General features: G+C 38.0%; 3 protein-coding genes across 11 annotated transcripts; 2 read left to right on the top strand and 1 right to left on the bottom strand.

Annotated features, from left to right (window-relative positions):
- Positions 1 to 1,025: 1,025 nt before the first annotated feature.
- tpd52l1 (tpd52 like 1) lies at positions 1,026 to 16,146 on the top strand. Of its 9 annotated transcripts, XM_016675900.1 has the most exons (12): positions 1,026 to 1,165; positions 2,783 to 2,881; positions 4,708 to 4,920; positions 6,931 to 6,951; positions 8,719 to 8,837; positions 8,924 to 9,072; positions 10,165 to 10,266; positions 12,192 to 12,224; positions 13,213 to 13,227; positions 13,699 to 13,737; positions 14,049 to 14,109; positions 14,960 to 16,146. In XM_016675900.1, exons 1-12 carry the CDS (start codon positions 1,147 to 1,149, stop codon positions 15,080 to 15,082), a joined length of 993 nt encoding a protein of 330 aa, XP_016531386.1. In that variant the 5' UTR covers positions 1,026 to 1,146; the 3' UTR covers positions 15,083 to 16,146. The 9 variants fall into 9 exon arrangements, with proteins under 9 accessions (XP_016531386.1, XP_016531387.1, XP_016531390.1 ...); XM_016675901.1 differs by lacking the exon at positions 12,192 to 12,224 and having other exon boundaries at positions 1,027 to 1,165; XM_016675904.1 differs by lacking the exon at positions 2,783 to 2,881 and having other exon boundaries at positions 1,028 to 1,165.
- Positions 15,732 to 18,647, bottom strand: hddc2 (HD domain containing 2). Its single transcript, XM_007560997.2, has 6 exons — positions 18,539 to 18,647; positions 17,892 to 18,013; positions 17,669 to 17,771; positions 17,529 to 17,597; positions 17,065 to 17,203; positions 15,732 to 16,928 (listed from the first exon to the last, which is right to left on the bottom strand). The coding sequence occupies exons 1-6, from the start codon at positions 18,611 to 18,613 to the stop codon at positions 16,813 to 16,815; spliced, it is 624 nt and encodes a 207-aa protein (XP_007561059.1). The 5' UTR covers positions 18,614 to 18,647; the 3' UTR covers positions 15,732 to 16,812.
- Positions 18,648 to 18,880: 233 nt separating this feature from the next.
- cenpw (centromere protein W) lies at positions 18,881 to 21,131 on the top strand. Its single transcript, XM_007560998.2, has 3 exons — positions 18,881 to 19,114; positions 19,221 to 19,334; positions 21,092 to 21,131. Exons 1-3 carry the CDS (start codon positions 19,028 to 19,030, stop codon positions 21,116 to 21,118), a joined length of 228 nt encoding a protein of 75 aa, XP_007561060.1. The 5' UTR covers positions 18,881 to 19,027; the 3' UTR covers positions 21,119 to 21,131.

The following is a 21,131-nucleotide window of genomic DNA, read 5'->3' as shown; positions in this document are numbered from 1 at the left end:
CTTTGTTTTTTAGGTAATTACAGCAGGAAATAACCTTATTAGCATGTATCCATGGCTTGTGTGAGGGAAGAAATAAGTTGTCTAAAAATGTCTGCCTTTAGCTCCAAATAGCCACAAGAATTTTTTTCCTATTCCTATTTAGCTATGTTGATATCCCAAATTCAATTCTTCCTAAGAGGAAGAAAATATTTAGGTTTTGGTGAACCATAAATGTAAAGGAATTTAGTTTTACTGGAGTTAACTGAATTTAGAGCTAGTTTTTGTTATGGATAATTTGGTATAGCATTGTGAATAAGATTAGAATAAAATGTTTTTAGGAAGAATAACATTTGAGATATTGAAAATTTTGGTTTATATTTTGTAACAAAGCTATTCTTAGAATATAAAAGACATATTGATTACAAACAGTGAATCCCATTTCTTATAGTTTATTATATCTCAATAATTTCTACTATATGATTTTATGATCTTTGTGCATGTTAACAAATGTATTTTATTGCCCTTATATATTCTTAAGTTCCCAACATAAAGTAAGTTTACAGTTGTTCAAAAATAGACAACTAAGTTTCCGAACCTTCAAATATTCTCTATTTTTGCTACAGTGATTTATTTCTAAGAACAACAAGTAAACTATATTCTATTTGGATGGTTACATTTTTTCAATAATGAAAATACCTGATTTTTCCTGTATTTTATGATAAGTGTGATATCAAACATAGCACAGTGGAAAACTCCAAATTAGACATCACATTCTGCAACCTGAGAAAATATTTATATATTTTTTTTTTTTTATTATATTTTTATTAGAGGGTTTGGTGCGTCATCCTCCCCTTTGTTTCTAGATTTGCCAATGAAAAGACCATTCTCGTTAGCCTCCAATCTCCGTTACATAAATTAAGGTTTAAGAGTGAACAGCAAGTGTTGGAATAGTTTTCAGCCTTCGACATCTGCCTTGAAGAGCTTCTGTATGCATTGAATGATAAGCTGCCTTGCCATACTTGGAGCCTATTGGCCGATGATCAAAGCTCCGCCTGCGAGCTTGCTCGGCGCGTGACACTTCGGCGGTACTGTACTGATCTTAGAAGCGGTGCTGCGCGTGCTGTTTGTCTCTGAAGGTTACGTGGAAAATTCACCTGAGCGTCGCTGATGGAAACCAGACAGCAAGGTGAGTCGGTGTCACCCACCGCAGGTCACGGCACTTTTCTCATGTTTTTGGCAGCCATTGCTGTATTTAAAGCCTTACTGTTGTTAACTCTGCACCTAGTAATCAACTCACCAAGTAGAAGGTTTTCTTCCCTAGAAAAGGGAAGAAACCTGAAAGAATACAGTAAACAAAATGCTTTGAAAAAGAGCAAGGCATTAATGCCACACGTGGTTAAATGCAAATGAAATAAGGAAAATTTCTTTCTTACCTTACAGCTCTTTAAGTGCTAATTTAATATGTTGTGGGTGTGTTATTTCTGTTGGTGTTTGACTGGATTAAGAAGCGTGGACAGCTTTAGAGGTCCACAAGAACAAAGTTGGACTTTGTGTTAGCTCCGCCAGGCTTATAGTGGATTTTATTTCCTGGCTGAGGGAGATCTCTGGTGTTTCTGTGTTTCCATCTGTTTTTGCATTTTTTTTTTATCACTAGTTGCTTTCCTGGAAGTCCACTTCCTCTGAACTTCCACTGCAAAAAAAAAGAAAAAAAGATTCTGTATTACCGTTTTGTGAATTGTGTAAAAATGGCTGCAGTGGACAGAAGTCATCTTAACTGATAAATCAGGATAAAGGTGCTTTTATTCGGGTAGGTAATTGCATTCCTTTGCATTCCGAGACGAAATGAGTGGCTGTTTCTGCTAGCAAAAAACCAAAGAAGGCCCTAAAGTTTGAGCCTGATGGAAAAAAAAAGACTTTAATTTGTTAAGGATGAGTTGTGTTGTATAGTTGAAATATGAAAATTTCCCAACTTTCTTCAAAAGTTGTCTAATCATCTGCTGTTGATTAAAGTTGGGGATTGAGCCCTTGTTAGTTTTAGGAGCCTGAGATGCTGTGTACAGCTCTTCCAGTGTTACCTGACCTCCGTTTAGCTTTAATTGATTTTCCTTCGGCCTTATGACCATCCCCCGGCCTCTGATTTAGTGTTGCCCCATGACCATCAAGCCAAATGGGAGTCTTGTGACCAAAGATATTTCATTCCAACACGAAGCAAAGGGAGAGACACTTGAAATAGGAAGAGTCAAGAAGGAGGTAAATATCCTTCCACGATTAATGATTGGATTTTGAGGGTGAAACAATCAGTCTTTTGAGTTGATGTTCCCATTTTAAATTTTATTAATTATCATTTTGGTTTACAAAAATGCATATAAAATTAAATGGCAGCCCTTTTCCTTGGTTTTAGTGCAATTTGCAGACTCCACTTCCCTAAAAATCACTTTACACATCTGCTGGTCAAACGTGGAAGTAGAAGGAGCTGATTGTGAGTGAAACTGGCGTTTTGCTGGCGTATTTCCTCCTGTAGTGTGTTGTAATGAGGTTTTATCTATAACTAGAGGTCATCCATTCAATAGCCCACCATTGTTTCCTGAGTTCAGGAAGTTCAAATTTTAGAAATCAGGCATATTTGAAAATGTTTGAAAAATGTTCAGGAAGTGACAATCTGTGTCACTTAGAGTGAAACGTCTCGCAAGATGCAGATAACCTGGAGTGAAGAATGGATGCAAGAAGGAAACGCCATAACTACGTGTTTGTGTGTGAATAAATAACTTGTTTTTATCCAATCTGCTGCCTTGCTCTGCTGCAGAGTTGTACTCTAGTGTTCTGAGTGAAGCAGTGGTGGACTGGGCCAGCATGGGCCCTGGAGAGGAATGGGTTAATTCAGCCACACATGAAGGAGAGCTGGGTAAGACTCAACTCTCTGAGTGATCAAAAGAAAATCCACACTGAATCACTGTAAAATAAAAACGTCCCAAAGTCCACCCAATCCATGCACTGGGATCAGTGAAGCAGCACTTTCTGCTCCTGTGTGATGCAGTGTTGATTTAACTAAAACTCGAGAGAATAATGGAGTGTGAACCGAGTGGAAAACAATCAGCACAACAGGAGACAATGATGGATGTAAAAAAAAAAGGAGTTATTAATCATAATGCTTCTATTTTTCTTCAGTTTGCTAAAACAGTAAGTTGTCCATAAATTTGTCTAATCTGAGAAACAAATGTTTTGTAATTAATTACCGTAAATCTATGTCAAACTGAGTTAAAAGTCAAGATGCACCAGTGAGCCTCCAGTTTTCTCTTGATAATTTCTAACCAGTGATCAGCAGGTCCAATTCTAAAAGGTTTATTATTATTATTATTATTATTATTGTTAATCCCCCACCTTTTTGCTCTGTAAACCAATTGACCAACATAATGTACGTTTCTGAATGAGCATATTTTTTTAATTCTTTTTTGCATTGCAATATTTTGAAACTTTTACTTGAATCTGTGAAAGTCTGAACCAAACGGCCGGGTAAATCTTAATCAGTGCTTTTCGACTTTGCTCTTTAAAATATCACAACTGTGCTTATCGGCATAAACATTGGTGTCAGCTGATGTTGGTCTTTTTTTTTTTTTTTTGCGTATCGATATCTGATAAGTAAAACTTCATATTAACCAGTGTTTATTTCCATATTGTTGCTTTGTGTTTCGGGAGGGGGATGGTCATTTGTGATGAAGCGCAGGATTGTGAAGAGTTTGAATTGAAAAGTCAGAAATGTGGACATTTTTTGATATTGTTGAAAGGGTAAGCAAAAAGTTCATATCGGTACATCCCTAGTTAAAATGCTGAACCTCTAAAACAACTTTTTTTTTTGCAATATTGACAAAAAAACCAATACAGATACCAAAGGTCAAAACTGTCTCAGCATTTAGATTGGAATAATCCATTCCTTGTTTGGCAAGACCAAGAGTTTTACAGTTTAAAATCGAGATGATAATTGTGCACAAGCAGCAAAAGTTATGTCCTTAACCCATAATAATAATAAAAAAATAAAAATAAAAATAATTATGTTGTGTTCGTGGGATCTATGGATAACAAGAATATAGCAATGACACCAAATTGATATTTTATAGGAAAGCTTAAGTAGCCCAGATTAAGAATCGAGGCTCTAAACACACACACACTGACGCCGCCGCCGTACACTGCGCTTCATTATGTGTTTCTAACAACCTCTGAAGTCTCGGTCCGTCTGAACACAAGAGGTAGCAGTGTGCGCAGAGTGCCACGTTTCTCCTGGGGGGAAAGAAGTGCACCAGGTGAAACTAGTGAAATTTACTCAACAAGCTGCTACCTTATGTGGTGGACCAGGATCTTTAAAGGTGTGTTATGACGGCGTCAGACTGTCTGCAGTGAAGAAAATAAAACAATTTAATGAAATGAATGTGAGCATAAGAGAATATCTTGTATCTTAGTTCTGTTTCTTTTATTACCGTGAAAAAAATGGAACTTGCAGCTTACAGTTTGCAATTTGTGCATCTGACACACATCCCTAAGTTGAATAAAATGAGATTGTGAGATTTTCTTTCTACTCCAGAGAGACCTAATGAGTCATATTTTTAGTCTCGCCTACAAATGTGTCTTCACAACTCGGTTGATTCCTTCATTTTTTGTTGTTGGTTAAGTTACAAAGAATCCGTCTTGGCCTTGATGTAACAGACTCCAAATGCGCTCACCTGTCACTCTGCTCAGGTTTGGATAAATTTTACCACTCTGGTGGTGAGGAATCCAGTCGGAAGAGCTCACACGGGGAGGACTTGGTCCCGTTGGTCCAAAACGGGGAAAACCTGACAGACTGGGGTCACACCACATCCCATTTGGAGGATCAGTGGTCACGCACATCAGGATGTCAGTCTGACAGCTGGGCCATGTCCACCACTTGGGACATGCAGCTAGACGGCACAGGTGAAAAGGGACATAGACTAGAACGTAGAGAGTAGACGACCCTTCACTTCGGTTGAATATTGAAACCCATGTTTTTATTTTAGTTGGGGTTATGGGAGAGAAGGAAGGCTATTATTTCAAGACTTTTTATTTTAATCTGAATTATGATGGCGTATTATTACCAGAAGATATTTAAGTCGATGGGCTTTCTGTTCATATCCACCACCATAAGTAAGATGTGTTTTTAAGAAATGAGCTTCCCAAATGCAAATCTTTGAAACTTATAATATCAAGGATCCAGTTAAAAGCATCTGTGTTACCATCTCAACAAATGTGAAATCTGCTGCTTTCATGGCTCATTTGTTATATTGCATGAATTAGCATACAAGATATTTAATTCAAATGTTGCATCAATATTTAGTTTAGCTTGGTTATAAACTGGTTTAGAGATGATAGGTTTCTCCAAAAACCTGACTCATCATACTGCAACTGAAAGCCACAGCTTTGTGCTGGCCATGCAAGCTAAATGCTAACCAAGCTTTTTCTAATGAACTTTTTTTCTGACAATTTGTGTATGCATGTGCAATTTTTTTTTTTTTTTTAGTTTCCATGACTCACACTGACCAGTAACTTTTACTGGGTATTTCTACTTGAAGAAATGTGTTTTAGCTTAAAGTAATAGACAAAAAGTCTTCGTAAAAATTAACCTGTTATGCCTATCAAAACAAATATTAAGCTTGAAAAAATAAGTATGATCAAATTCAAATGTTAAAAACAAAATGAAGGTTGTTCCACTTTTAAAAGACAATCCAATGGGCCAGGAGGCACTTTTTTTATCTAACATGCTTGTCCTTTTATACCTACATTTAAAAATGTCTTCTAAAATATGCCTACTACCATACCATACCTTTGCATGATGATGTGGCTCAGCAGTAAGAAAAGCTTGTTTTGTTGGCAGAAATCATCCTACCAACAAAACGGAGATGGTTGAACTTCATCTCTGAACTTCAACCACTCAAAGAAATGTTGCATCACCAGGGTTCACCGCTACCATTTTGTCCCGGCCGCCTTCTGTTTCACACCCAAAAGCAAACCATTTCAAGCCCATATATGTATCCACTACGCATCGGTTTATTTCTTGTGGTGGTGAAGTTTCTTGTAAGCGAGTTAAGCAAATATTACAATTTCACCTATAAGTAGGCATTGATTGTATTTCAAGATAATTTTACATTATGCATGAGTTCCACTTATTGCTTTTCTTGTATGTGTCTGGGTGAGTTGATTTTTAGGATAAATGGAATAGAAAACCTTCATTCTTCCACATTGGAGGAATTTAGGAAATTAAAAGGTAACTCTGGGCAACCTATAATATTATTTACTAGACATCCTTGCAGTGAGATAATAGTTGGACGATAGAACAAGAATTACAATCATTTGTCGGCCTCAGATGAGGAACACAATTCTACACGTTTGGCACAAAACAACCAAAATTGTAAACTGATGAAATGACAAATCATGAAATGTCCGACACCTGCTGGCAGATGCAAGACGTAAACAATATAATTTCATTTTTGGGTAGTATTTGCTGTTAGTGTCAGAGTTATTGGCTGTTGGCCTCATTGCGAATACATCTTATACATTTTTGGAGCTCCGTAGCAAGCAAAAGGTTAAACGGGTACTTCCTCTCCTTTCCCCGGCTTTTGCTTTTAAAACATCTTTTTATGCCGATCTAAACTGGAACAAATCCTAAATGCACTCGGACATAAAAAGCCTTGGAGCTGCAGGGGTTTAAAAGTGTCATTGTCCTCCTGCTGTGTAGTGTTGGCTGCAGTAGCTCCGTGTTATAGAAATGCTGGTTTTGTTGAAGTGAGCCGCTGCATGCTGCGCTTGAGTTAACTGGTTTCAGTTGCCTGTGTTTGTGTGTTACCTACCTGAAGTGCTGCTGTGCCCCTTTTAAGGGATAAATAAATGTATAACAGCCTCTACTGACCCCATGTCTACTCACATGTTTTATAATGCACCCTTGTGAAGAGAGAGGACACCTCACTGCAGGTACAGTAAATCCCTTTCATCTTGTTAAAATGGTCCAAAACTGCTTTAGGGCCACAACACACACCTTGAGGCTACGGTCTGCATGTATCTGTCTTCCTTGTTTTGTGTTTACACAGCCAGGCTGGTGTTCCTTAATACGTTTTATTATCTGTTGATGTTGGGCATGAGTTGATCTCTGGTTTCAGTGCATGAGTTAGTTTTAAAAAAAAGCGTACTGTCCTTTAACGTTTTAAATTGCCCTATTTGAAATGAGATACAAGATCTAACAGATAGTTTTCTCCTCTGTGTAAAGTAGATTACTCCTTTTGCTTCTGTACGCTGTGTATGAGCTAATGGAAGTAAAAATGGCAAGAAATATCTCATGTTAACAAGTGACACTCATCACTCTTTGGTCTAAAACAAACCTGGGCAGTTAACTTGGAGAACTGCCCAGTTTTTATTCCAGCAAAATAGATGTTTTAATGTTGACTACATACCAGGATTATTAGCAGAACAGGGCTAAAACAAACTGACTCAGATCATGTGGAAAGGTTTACTGACAAGGTGACTACCGGTGGATTTTAGTGCTATTGATTACACAGATTAAAAAAAAAACATAGCCATAAACTAAATAATGTACCAACTCTCTCATCTCCATTTTGCATGATTACCACAAATACAGTCAAGTGAAAAAATTAAAATGTTTCATTAAATATTCAGTGTTTTAAGAAGTTATAACATATTAATGTTTAACCTCATTTTTTGTTAATACATAAGATATCAATAGAATATTCCTTGTTGTAGTGTCCGAATAAGTCAGTTTTGGACCCTTGTATCTAGATGACATTATTCTGATTGCCTCGGTCCTTGTCTAGTTTCTCTGGCAATCTTTAGTCTTGATTCCTTTTTGCTTTTCGTAGGGAGTGAATGTTTTTCCTTGTAAGTGTTGCATGAAATTAAACCAGTGCAGGTTCTTTCTCATATCTCTTGCCTGAACGGCCAAACTTGGGAGTGATGACAATTAGTTTTTACCATTCTCTAATTAGAGATTTGTTCTCCTTTTATTATTAGAATTATCTGGGAAGAAAAAAAAAGTCTTTTGAGACTTCTTTAAATCTCTTTTTAGACTCATAAACCGCTGCTGCCTTTTGTCAACGGTCGGGAGCGGGCCGAACTTAATATCTGAGGAGAGCTTGGAATCCATTCATTCCTGAGTAATTTGACAGCATCTGGTCAGTGTAGGTTTTTGTGAGGGATGTCAGACTGTAGTGTTGGCTAGCAGAGAGTTAAGGCAAGATAATCCACATTAGCCCAGGCAGATTAAAACCCTGCAGGCTACAGCCGCAGATTACATAACGGTCAGAGATTCAGCCAGACATGGAGACAAGACAGTCAGACATTTGGAGACAGACACTGTTAGGCAGAGGACAGCACATAATTTACACATAGAAGAAAAGGAAGGCATGCAAAGTAGGAAAATAAGCAGAGCACGGGGACTTCCTTTCTGCTTTGGCTGTATGATGACACTGAGCACAGCTCTGGTATTATTTACACTGAATTGAAATGCAGCAAAATGTAAAAACTGGAAGTCATAAAAGTTGGAAGTAACTCGTGTTCCTCTAGAAACAAAAAGGAACAGATTCGTGAGATTGTTTGGCGTTATCTGACTCCAGAGCCAGAAATCTAAGTGCATTCACAGTTCTCAAAGCAGTAGATTTATTCGAGATTTACTACATCCAAGCGTCAAGTTCCCAAAGATCTCCCATGAATGTCTTGCTTCTCAAACAGGTTTTCTAGACTCTCAGCCTCTGAGGGAGGCTGATGAGGATTTGGCGTCAGAAGTCAGCCTGAACAACTCCAACATGACCGAGGAGGAGAGAGAAGAGATTCTGCAGGAGCTGACTAAAGTACGCACACAGACACATAAGCAGATCATCAAACCCAATTGACAAAATAAATAAACAACAAAACTATCTGTTTTGTGCGTGGCCAGCTGGAAGAAGAGATCAGCACACTGAAGCAGGTCCTGTTGTCCAAGGAGAAGCAGCACGCGGAGCTCAAACAGAAGCTGGGCATCACTCCTCTCAGCGAGTTCAGGAACAACTTCAGCAGAGGCTGGCAGGACATGCAGAGCTCCACGGCGTAAGTTAAGTCCGTGTGAGACGTTGGTGTCAGGCCAGCGCATGGCAGATTGTTTGCTGACAACATGAACGTGCTCCGTAAGCGCTCAAAGTTAAAATGGACAGAAATAATGGGTGGTTTATTTCCTGACGGCCTGCAGGGACTCCCAGTTCACACAGAGTCTGTTTGCAAAACACTGATTTTAAAACGGGGAGCTAAAAGCGCAATCCTTGTCTGGTCGCTGCACAGCGTGTGCGTGCGCTGGTTGTTATCTCCGCCGTCTGAAACAGACATCATTAAACTGATTTTAAAAACTCTGCTGGAGGCTGCAGTTGATCTCAGAACACCATTAACAGAATGTGCTCTTTTAGTAGGCACACTAATCCATGAAATGTGTCAGTTTTCTACAATGAAACACTGAATTCTTGTTTATTTTTATGTGTTTTTTTTTTGTTGTTGTACATTTTCCCAGTTTGTGAAGAATTCCAGTTACAAAGATACAGAAAACTGTGGGTACTGTACATCAAGCCCCAGGAAGAAAAACAAGTAGTTTACCATATTTGAATCGTTCTATGTGCTGATAAACAATTGAACGTCCCAAGTTGGGTGGTAGAGCAGAGCTTCAATCCAAACACCAAGAGACGGTATAGAACAAGAGACTACAGTCTCTGGAGGCTGCTTCTCTTATCCAGTTACACTTTACTCTGAAGATCACTTTACACACACAGCCTCTGCCTCATCTATAATGCATCAGTGTAGCCACAGGAGGATGAGGTCTCCACATCGGAAAACGCAGACATTTGACTGCCTAATTTTGCCATATTTGATCCAGATGTTAATGCAAATCCAAATACCAAGGTAGTGTTAAGATGAAAACAGGAATTCTTATAAAATAATTTACAATTCAAGTCAAAATGAACACGGACCTAATTGTTAGACCTACTTTGAGATTGCTAAATTCAAGTTTCTTTTCTCCCTCGTATATGGCTTGTGTTGTGTTTGTGTGTATGACAGTGACATATTTCTATGGGTGTGTGTGTGTGGGGGGGATTCGAACAAACACAGAAAGGACCTCATTGTCAGATACAGTCCATGTTATTGTGTGTTTGTCAGATACAAGAAGACATCAGAGACGCTGTCCACCGCGGGACAGAAAACCTCAGCTGCCTTCAGTAACTTCGGGAGCGCCATCACCAGGAAGTTCGGAGACATGAGGTAAACAAAATATGTTGCCGCATTTAACACTGTTTTCTTCATACTAACCAGTGATTTCTGTATTGCCTTAACAATCCCAAAGAGTATATTTCAGAGCACTGAGCCCCGTCAGTAGAAAACAAGGTAAATAGGATGCTTTTAACATTAATCAAACTGGAAAAGAGGAAATGCCTTGGCTTATTGCTTGCACAGACAGCTAAATTGGATTTTTGGTAGAACACTGGACAACATTTTCTCATCATAACAAAGCTCATGTGCTTTCTGTTTACTGCAGGCATCTCAGCTGTAATATGCTTGATTTAACTGCCAGTGTTACTAATTCCTTGTAAATTTGTAATTATTAGATTGTATGAAGGTCTCTCATAAAATCTAATATGAGAGTTTGGCTGCTTTTGCTATCATTTTAAGTCAGTGGGATGAACATGTCTCTATGCATGAGAGACAACTTGGCAAACATCTACTGTAAATTGGATCTCAGGGATGTTGCTGGGCTACTTCCTGTTTGTGTCAAACACACATTTTTGAAAAAACTGGCCAAAATCTGAAGTAAAAGCTTTAAAGATCCTCAAGAAGCCTGGAGAATAAAAAATTGTCAAGATTATAATAATATCTAGCTGAATGGAGGTAAAATATATATCAGTTATAGGGGTTTAATACCTTTGCATAAGATTGTAGTTTCTTGACAAGATACTATTTTCTGTCAGTGTTATTTTTCTATTTTAAAAAAAGTGAAGCTCTCCTTGATGTTTTAGGTTGGGCTAGCGTTGTGTAGCTTAGTTTATTTTGTTCTTAGTTTATCCTAGCTGAGTTTATTTTAACATGGTATATGTTGGTTTCATTCAGGATTGGTTAGTTTATCTCAGATAAGTTTTGTTTAGATTATGTTATTAGCTTTGTGTATTCCAGATTAGTTTTAGCTAAAATTAGCTTTTTTTTAGCCTTGGATTTTTTTTTTCTGTTTATCTTAGACTATTTTTGATAAGTTCAGTTTTTCTTGGCTTAGTGTAGTTTTGTTTTATCCTAGTTAAGCTTAAGTTAGGTTAGTTTATACTTTTGTGACTTAGCTACAAGTGGAGGAAGTCCTTCCTTTATGGATTAAAAATAGTAAAATATGCAAACTACATGAACAAAATGCACCACAGAATTTGTTCCTCCGGCACTACATATAGAACATCTTGTGTATTGAAAGCTGTTGATTGTTGCTTCATAACTGTCAACAGGAGACAAAAACCTTTAAAGACTGCAGACATTCATCTGTAGGCCTACTAAAAAATGTTATTCTTTTAGGTTGCATCAATGCAGTCTATTACATCCATAAGGTACTCCCCAGATGTCCCAAGCTGTAGTTTCAATTAAAAGTATATCCTCAACATTCAAGAATCACTGAGAGGAACAGTCAGGCAAACATACAGCCGCCATCAGTTTATCCACTAATCTGCATAACTAACCCAGTTTGACCTGTTTTACCCAAACGCCATCTGACGCATGGTGCTTTATCTGCTACCATCTCTGCATCCCAGAGACCAGAGTCGTAACTCTTGCTCTGAACAATTCAGGGAAGCGTGTGATTATGTAAGCCAACATTAAGCTGCTTTCTGAGGGAGCTGAAAGGCTCATGGCAAAGCCTGTCTCCTTCAGTCACACTCTTGTCTTCTCTTGTTTCCAGCAGACTGAGTTGTTTGGCTCCAAATTCTTGGTGTAAAAAACTAGACACGATACGTGTCTGCATAGAGTTGTCTGAAACAAGTGAAGCAAAAGCAGGAAAGATGCATAATCACACACTCGGCACTTTGTTTAAACTATTTGGATAAATGACAAAACAATATTCTGTTGGTAGTTCTTGTTACCTGACAGAGAGAGAAATGATTTTTAGGACATGGGTTTTCTGAAGGCAAATACTTGTGTCAATTCTTCTTGTATTGCAGCATGGCCGGTTTAGAGTTACTATTTCCGCGCAGGTAGATTTCCACCATTTGAATGAAGTCTATTTGCTGTGGGTGTTTCACATGTACTGGAGTGTATCAAAACCTCTGAACTTTTGTTCTCCCTTGTACTGTATGCATCTCTCTCTTTAACAATCTGTATGTGTTTCTGCACACAGATTGTTTTTCCTCTTTGAGCACAAAGATGTTTCAGAAAAAGCTGAAAAGTTCTTCTGCTGTCTGCTGCCTCGACTGGTTTTACCTAAATATGCAGAATCCCTCAAATTTCTTAGCCAGAAAAATAAGCGCTACAGTTGCTAGTGTAGCCTTTTAGCTAGCAGAGCAGTCCTTGATCTTCTGCTATGATGTCTCATAGGGCGAATAATGCATCGTGCAAGATATTATTCATTCATCTATGAATAATTCTCTCCTCTTTTCTTCAGGTCTCCACAGTTTTGTTGACTGTAGCTGTGGAGATTTTGTTTTTGATTCCTTTACTAAACTTCTGAGTGGTGGCAAGATAAACTTTGGGCCTGTGTGTCAAGTTAGGGTGTGTTAATTAAAAGTTCAAAGACATTAGATCAGGTTTAAAGTGAAAAAGAAATAGTGTGCCAGTCGGTGTGCGGTGCTGTGATAAACACTGATTAAACAAAGAGTGAAAATAAGGATTAGATGAATGATGGGGGGGGGAGTAATGTTTTGATTAATTTCTACTTTCTAAATAACTTCTAACTTTTTCTTCTTGCTGTGCGGTGGGCGTTGTCTTCAAAAACCATCCTCATTGTTTTAATGTCTGCTTTGCATGTGACTAAATGTTTCTCTCGCTTGCTTCCCTTTGCATTTATTATTGCATTGTTCTGTTTATTTCCTCTTTCTCTTGTTTTTTGAAATGGCTTTCCATTTCTACCGTCACCATTTTAAATGGGTGAATTTAAAACCGCATGATTGTGATGGAAGAAGCGTCTAGTCTGAAGGTTGTAAAAACATCTAAATTGTTCTCTGTTTCCCCTTCATGCTTTCGAAGATCCAACTCAATAGGGTAAGAATCACTCAGCCGGTTATGTCACATTAGTTAGTTGCTTCTTACTAAGACTTCTTAACTCGGTATATCTCAGTCAGATCAGCGGTCAACACCAGCTGGATGGCACCGGTGAGCACTTGGCCAGATTAGAAATTGCTGCTATCGCGCCCAGCGGCTGAACTCAATCAGCTGTTGTGTTCAGCAACGATTCAGAAAAACTAAATAAACATAAATCTGGTTGGACTTATGATGGACTTCTTTAATTAAACAATATTGCACAGTCAAGATGAGAAGTGAAATCCTCATTTATTTTTTTTTCTTAAAGACTCTCGCAGCAACATAAGAACGTTCCTGTTGGCAAAGATTTTTAGCGTCTAAGCTAAGGAGAAGCTGTGGGACGAACGCTGCACATGCAAACTGTTGATGTTGCTTCTGTGTGTGATCTGAGCTAATCATTGACTCCTCTCTCGCCACGCTCTCTGGGGACAGATACTCTGTCAGGCATTCTGTGAGCATGCCTACCATGAGGTAAAAAACTGTGTGTGTTTCTGTGTGGGAAATGCTTTTTTTTATTTTTTTATTTTGGCCCTTTAAAGCAGCTTGAAATACCTGAAATGTTTTCACATGCTCCCACCCTCTCTTATCAGTTGCCATCCCTGCTTCCTCCTGTTTTAGGTTTATACAAAGTTGTTTAAATTTGTTTAGCTCTCCCTCTTCTATCTAAGTAACAATGTCCCAATTGAATCTGTGAATTGAAAGAGGTATATTTCTTAAAATATACAAAAAACCCCATAATTTTCTAAAATTACAAACACATTCTAATGTGTTTTGTCCAACAGAAACTCACCCAGCTTCAGATCCTTTGAAGAGAAAGTTGAAAATACAGTTTCCACCATTAAGGTAAGCTGTATATGCAGTTTTTTTTTTTAAAGGTAGAGTATTAAAACTGTGGTATTTTTTTGTCATATTTAAGATAGTTGTCCCACTAGAATACAACTTGAGGGAACAGTAAACCTGCCATAGGTTGGATAATAGCATTTAAATAAGTAGTAGAATAAAGAATATTTTTTTATTCAGTTTTTTTTTCTTTGAAAGCATAATTAAAGCATTCTGTAATTAAAGACTTGCATATTTATAAAAAAAAATAAAAATCAAGCACTGTCGTCCATCATCTGATAAAGGATGGACCACTTCTTTGTGTTCCTGTTGTGTTCCTACTCTCACTTGATATTTAGTCATTTTTAGCTCTTTCTGGCGTTGCACTTGTTTCGAAGCGATTGCTTCCTGACTGCGGTCATGAACAGGTCATTCCCCACGACGCTCTAACACAGTATGCGAGTCTCTGTGAGTCTGTGTGGCTGAAAAGCTTCCTCTCCCACATGCTACAGAGGAACAGTGGAATGAAGCAAGCTAAACACTGTAATCTGTGTGTAATTACTATCATGCATTGTGACAGTGAGAGCACGGATTATTTATACACGCCGTGGCGTCCTCTGGTTGAACTTTTGTGACTAACTTGTGTTTTGGAAACGACTTGCTTCTTCTGTAAGCTGCAGGGTAAAAGAGCTAGATGCATGTAGTAATGATGCTAATTTACTAATTTAGGTTTTAAGCTCTAGTTGTAATGCTGGTGATAAAGAAGTTGAGTTCACTCCAGTCCACAGTGTAAAAGCTTGATGGTGGTGTTTTTGACAGCTTCTAATTCCATCATGCTTCTGTTTTTGTCTTTTCTGTCTCCCCTCGATACCAGACTAAAGTTGGAGGCACTGGGACCGGAGGCAGCTTCGAGGAAGTCCTCTCGTCTGCAGCCAACGCCAGCTCTCAGGAAACGCCCACCAACAACCTGACGGACATCTCCGAGAAACCCTGTTAGGGCTCCGGACCGCCGTCTTGCTGTGTCACAGCACTTTGTTGTGGATCTACTAGAATTTCTGACCAAAGCGGAAAGCGGTGTTTTTGATTTGCAGACAAATCTCGTGTAAATCCTGTGACTTTGACGAAACTCCTGGCAACGCCACGTTATTTAGGCTTGGCTAAAACACCTTTGTTTTTAATTTGGAAAATCAAGGTGGCTGATTTTTAAAAGCATTTGAAATCTCATGAGGTAAACAATGAACTTTGAACATTGATCATAGTCCACTTTTCAGCTCTTGCTGTGGAAAAGATTGTTCTAAAATTGAACAGAGGATCAATCTGACACTAGTAAAACAGCTCCATCCATCTTCAGTCTGCTGCACTATAAGTAATTCTTCACGTTTTACTTGAACAGTTTTATCCACTAAAACAGGGAGAAGCTTTCAGTCACAGATGATGTTACACTACCAAACCTACAGAAGGCTGTTAAGAAGTAAAATGTCTTGCATGTTACAGTGTCCCATTCACTTTGTTACATGTTAATTAAACACTGATAAAACGTCTGTGTATGTGTGTCGTGTGCATTAAGAGTATGCGACTACGATTTCTCAAAACATCGAAAAGACTTACTAAACAGTGACTGTTAAGCACACCGTATTTTTTTTTTCCTTTTTTGATTGAATCTGTGTGGGCTCTGTAACTTTGCCATGAAAATAACTTTATTTTATAGATTTCAGATAATGAAGGATTTCTTTCCCATGGCTCTAGAGGGCGCCAGAGTTCAACTTTTTCTTTCTTTTTTTTCTTTTTTTTTTATGAAACTCACATCCGGATTCAGGTACTAAGAGTCATTTGTTGAGTCTGAGGTAATGTTTTGTGTTAATGGAAAATACAAAGGATACAATTTGCGTTTATGCAATAAATACAGCCATATAAGACTCCATAATCACATGTCAAATATAAACAGTTAACAGTTATCAACCCAAAGAAAATGTGAAGAGAGCGACGCTGAATGTACAAGCCTGATTTAACTTGGCAAATATGAAATTAATGCAAAATTTACTGCAATATCCTGAAGCATGTGAAAAAAACCCCCAACTAATTCACAAACTCATTTTGTATGCGTTTCTGTTCCTCCCAGGCATATTCTGCATGAAAACTCCATATTATGGAAGAAACCGTTGGTGTTATGACAGTTACTACTTTTTTTATAGATAACTTTTGTGACGTTGGATTTACCTGATATGTATAATGTTAAAGTGTTTAAAACTCATCAATAAACCTGGTTGATGTAGGAAACTTCCAGTTGGAAAGTCCTGTTTTTTTTATATATATATGAAAAAAGATCTCAGATAATGCAGCAAAACTTCCACTTTTATATTTTGCCGACTATTATTACCAGCTACAATAACTTGAACAAAATCCTTTCTGTTCAGTAAATTGCTGAACATATTTGACCATATTAAACAGCAGCAGTCTCTATGGTGGCACCATTTTGAAGGTGACTCATTTGTAGAAAAAGAAATCATGAACTTGATTTTGATTTGTGGTAAATCCACATCTGTTGTAAAAAAACCAAAACAACTAAAGTTTCACTATCTGCTGATCTGAACAGATGAAGTAGGATTTCACCTCCTCTGATTGGCTCTTCTTGCACATGCAGGCTTCTCTCCTTCTTTGTTTCTTCATCCAACAGCAGAATTTTTTTTTTCTCCCCCTTTTTTTGCAGTCAGAACATTTGTGACATTGTTAGTGTTGAGGTTCTGGACAGTCAGTCTGCGATTCCTTCAGCTTCTTGGCGCTGCTTCCTCTTTGTTCGTTTAGCGAGCTGACCAGCTGGAGGACATCTGGGTGGTGGAAGCGACCTTCAGTGGTAGAAACGGAAAAAGTCTAAAATCAGACTGCTTTAAAAGTATTGCACGCCAATTCCTTGGTACGAAGTAAACGCTGTCCAACACCCAGAAGGAAAGGGGGAACGTTTCGCCGGGCCAGGACTCCTACCTGCGGTGGAGTCAAAGAACTCCTGCAGTCTTCCCGGCGTTCCCTCCAGCTCTTCGTACTCGTGAGCCTGCATGATCATCTCCAGGAGGTCAAACTGTTTCACCAGCCTGGCCTCTGGACTGCTCTGGGATTCGTACTCCTGTTCCACACACACAAAAAAATCCCATTACAAATTTCTTACTATTGCTTTTTAGGCAGTAATTGAACAAGATTGGTTTGGATCTTTTTTTTTTCCTATAAAATTTGAAATCATCTTCGGAAAACTGTATTCTAAATGTACTCAAGTTATGGCAGATTTTCAAATCTGTTTGATCATGTAAAACATCTAAAAGTGATTAAATAGCAAAACTGAAGAAATCTGTAACAAACAAACAGTGTTTTCACAGCACTTAAATGTAGTTACAGTACAAAGGAAAGGTCAAGGATGCACAAACCTTACAAAGCTTCATCCAAAGTCAACATACCTCCCACAGAGCATAAATCTCCTGTTTCAGACCGTCCGGCAGCAGACTTGACAGACGCCTCATTGCTTCCTGGGTGAACGAAGATAAAGTTTGTTAAAACGTATTTAAAAATATGCCGTATTAGTACACTTTTCACTTGCCTCCTCTCTCCTGTGTTTCTCTGCTTTACTGACGTTGTCTGACGGTGCAATATCTCCCACAATGCACTCTGCCATATCATGGGCAAGTGCAAGTTTTATGCACCTGAGTGTGGAAATGAGATAAGTAGACAGGTATAGGTGATTCTCCCATTTGGTGATGCGATCATTTCTCCCCTAAAGGTGATCAAAAATTCCACAAAAATCGTTTGTGTCCGCAACTCACCTGTCTCTGTCTACTGTGGGGTCAGTGATGGTCAGAGACATCATCGCCATCCTGTACATGTGGTCTGACACGCTCTCAGGATTCTTCACATTGTTGTACACCCAGCCGGTCCGTGGGACCCTCTGTAAGCAACATTCAGATTCATCGAAACTTTAAAAATTTAGACTCAAACACACACAGCATTGCAAAAAAAAAAAGAAAAAAAAAAAGCATTAGCATTAGTAAATTAGTATTTAAGAATTCAAATAAGTATGTGGTGGATCAACATGATGCAGAACAGAATTGTGAAGTGGAAGAAAATTAATAAATGTTTTTGTTTCTACAATATAAATCTGAAAAGTGGAATTCACGTATATACCAAACACGAGCTTTAACTACATTCATCAATAATTCACTTTAAGTTAACTGATCCGATCTAAACTGGAAATGTATTAAGTCAGCACATCAATACAGCACTTTAGTTTGACTAAAACAGAAACCCTGTGTTGTACATTTAGTCTACTCTCTTGAGCTTTAGCATTAATGTGGATTGTTTAGATGCCTGACTTCAGCAGCAAGTGACTTCTGCAGCAACTGAAAGCGCGTTTCATACGCGCTTTCAGTTAGTTAATTGCAGATAAAATATAAAATCACCACATAAGTCTTACTTTTAGCTGTCCGATAAGTTTCATAAATTGCAGCATGTTACTCATACCGGCTGATTTCTCACTGTGGGCTGCCATCTTTTATCTGATTACCCGGATGTAGAAGACCAGATTGACTCATGTAGTACCTGGAAACAGCCGCGAGGTGGCAGCATTAATCTGATTAATCAAAGGGAAAATAGTTATGCTTTTTCTTCTTCATCTTTGCCTCTGGACTTATTTTTATTTTATATATATGCATATATATAAACATGACGTGTTTGTCTTAAAAATGAAGATTTTTTTTAAACACCCAATGTGTAATATAATAATTTTCATTGCGTTGGTCGAAATAACTGTTCAAAAACGGTAGGAGGCGCGGCCACGTTGAAAGACACACAAGCGACTAAAAAGCACGAAGAACTAATTGCACCGGAAGTCAGAGAAGCGGGAGATTGGAAAACGTAAACAGAGTAAACAATCTTGTGAATTGCAGCCGGAGCATTCACAAAAATGCTGAAAAAGCCGCCGAAGCTTAAGAGCACCATAAGGTCTAAAGCAAAGGGGAACGTGGACATCGCAGCGGGCTCGGAGGCGATGGTAGGCGGATAGACCCTGTTCGCTGTTAGTGTTTTCGTTTGTTAATGCTAGATAACTGCTAAGTGCCTGCGACTTAAACAGTTGCTTTGTTCTCGTCTCCACTCAGATTGAACTACTGACACTACTGTTCCTGAACAGCCTGGCTGAAGAGGCGAAGGCCAAGGCGTTTGAGGAGAAATCTGCAACAATCAGAGCTCACCATGTCAAAGCAGTGTCTAAGGTCGGCGCCTTTAGCTTACCTCTTAAAACTAGGATTACATGAAGGCCATTTGGGTTCATTTAGATTTTTATGGCTAAAAATCTAAATGAGTTTCTGTACTTACTAAGTACTTAGTAAGTGATCTTGCTCCCTTTCTAAAGACGATTTAAACACTCAGTATTGGGCAGTTTTTCAATAGTATTGTGTGTTTTCCTCTACAAAAACATGCTAAATAAGTGTGAAAACGTGTAATCACATCAGGGTTAGTTTTATGTTTACCAGATATTACAGCGTACCTCAATTAATGAATCATAGCGTGAACAATTAAAAGAGAGAAGTGCTTAACAGATTAAATTCACAATGGTTCATTTTTTTAAAAAGTAGCATTTTAAAATGTAACTTGAGAATTTTGACTTCTTACTTCTTGGCTGAGGCTGTTTTGGCATGAATTACTGCTTCAACACGGCATGGCATGGACCTGATCAGCCTGTACCTCTGCTGACGTTTTAAGGAAGTCCAGGTTTTCTTCTTCCTCTTCATAATTTTCAATAGACTCTCTATTATGTCAGGTGGTTCACCGGTACTTTTTCAGAGTGGGCAGCTCCCAAGTCCTGTTTGCAGCTTTTACAGCCCTATTTAGGTTTGTGTCTGGTTGTTCCTGAAGCAAAGATTTCAGCCACATTTGCCCTTTGACCCTTTTTAAGCTCTTGAATGAGCCTTGCTTCAAAATCTGTCAAAATGTTTAGAGTTGTTTTCCTTAGCTACACTTTTTCCTTCCATAAACAGGAGCACCTGCTACAGAAGGTGCTCAATTAACGGGCACCTTCTGTAGCAGTATCATCATATTTGAGCATTTTTTGTCGTTCTCGTGTAATTTTTGAATTTCTGAGAACATTCTTCGTCGTCATCTCTTCACAGCATTTTTATTTATTATATCAGGATGGGCAGTATGAACGAAAAATTCTGTCATAATATTTTCCAGTATTTATTCAGAAAAAAAAAAAGCCCAATTTCTTTATACTCTTGTTTTAGTTCAACTCATCATTGCATAGTTTGGGGCCTCACAAACACAAATATTTCTGTTTAAATAACAATAAAGCAAATAAAAACAAATGCCCTAATTTACTACACTAGTTACAGCAATCCTGCAGGCTTATAATTCAACCGTACGCAGTAATAACACCTGTTATACCGTCTGGAGACCACCACCAAGTCAGGATCTGGAAGCTCTAGCTGGAATGTGATGGTGAAAATGTTCCAGCTACTAAGGTGGTATGATTTGTTTAGATTAAATATTAATAAATATAAATAAGAGCCTAATGTCTGTAAACCAGTCAGGCACCCTTTTCTTGAAATCTGAAATTTTTAATGATCAGCAGGACAAAAAAGAAAAACCCATATACTTATATTTTTCTGTTTATTAAATTCTTTCAAACTCAAAACTTTTTTACTCGTCTGTAACCAGCAACATGTTCTTTGATGCACTTTGTTAAAACTTTAGTAATGATTACATAAAGGTTAGAAATATATGCTTTAATCCATACATAAATTATAATTTTGTAGTTCTTTAAACGGTCCATATTTGCTTAATTCAGTTACTGAACTGAAACAATGTTTACAGTTTAGCTTGCATTATTGTCCTCAGACTGAAAATCTAATGTTTTCACATGAATGCTTAAACTGCGCTTTAAATGCAGTTTTTAAAAAGATCACTAAACTCGTATTTTGTGTTGATTCTGACATTTACCTGATTCTTTTTATTTTATTTTTTTTTGTAGAAAGTGCTAAGGAAGGCAAGAGGATGAAGAAGACGAGGAG

This window comes from Poecilia formosa, unplaced genomic scaffold, assembly GCF_000485575.1.
Source record: "Poecilia formosa unplaced genomic scaffold, Poecilia_formosa-5.1.2 Scaffold122, whole genome shotgun sequence".
NCBI lineage: Eukaryota > Metazoa > Chordata > Actinopteri > Cyprinodontiformes > Poeciliidae > Poecilia > Poecilia formosa.
The sequence above is the reverse complement of the archived record's forward strand: the minus strand, read 5'-3'. Positions and strand labels throughout refer to the sequence as shown.

Excerpts from the sequence above, each read along its gene's own strand:
- tpd52l1 (XM_016675900.1), top strand. Across the intron at positions 6,952-8,718 it reads GAGAGGACACCTCACTGCAG|GTTTTCTAGACTCTCAGCCT; the intron begins GTACAGTAAATC and ends CTTCTCAAACAG. Across the intron at positions 14,110-14,959 it reads ATACAGTTTCCACCATTAAG|ACTAAAGTTGGAGGCACTGG; the intron begins GTAAGCTGTATA and ends CCTCGATACCAG.
- hddc2 (XM_007560997.2), bottom strand. The coding sequence starts at position 18,613 with ATGGCAGCCCACAGTGAGAAATCAGCCGGTATGAGTAACATGCTGCAA. Across the intron at positions 17,204-17,528 it reads AGATTTATGCTCTGTGGGAG|GAGTACGAATCCCAGAGCAG; the intron begins GTATGTTGACTT and ends TGTGTGGAACAG. Across the intron at positions 16,929-17,064 it reads GTTCTTTGACTCCACCGCAG|GTCGCTTCCACCACCCAGAT; the intron begins GTAGGAGTCCTG and ends CTACCACTGAAG.
- cenpw (XM_007560998.2), top strand. The coding sequence starts at position 19,028 with ATGCTGAAAAAGCCGCCGAAGCTTAAGAGCACCATAAGGTCTAAAGCA. Across the intron at positions 19,115-19,220 it reads CAGCGGGCTCGGAGGCGATG|ATTGAACTACTGACACTACT; the intron begins GTAGGCGGATAG and ends GTCTCCACTCAG. Across the intron at positions 19,335-21,091 it reads ATGTCAAAGCAGTGTCTAAG|AAAGTGCTAAGGAAGGCAAG; the intron begins GTCGGCGCCTTT and ends TTTTTTTTGTAG.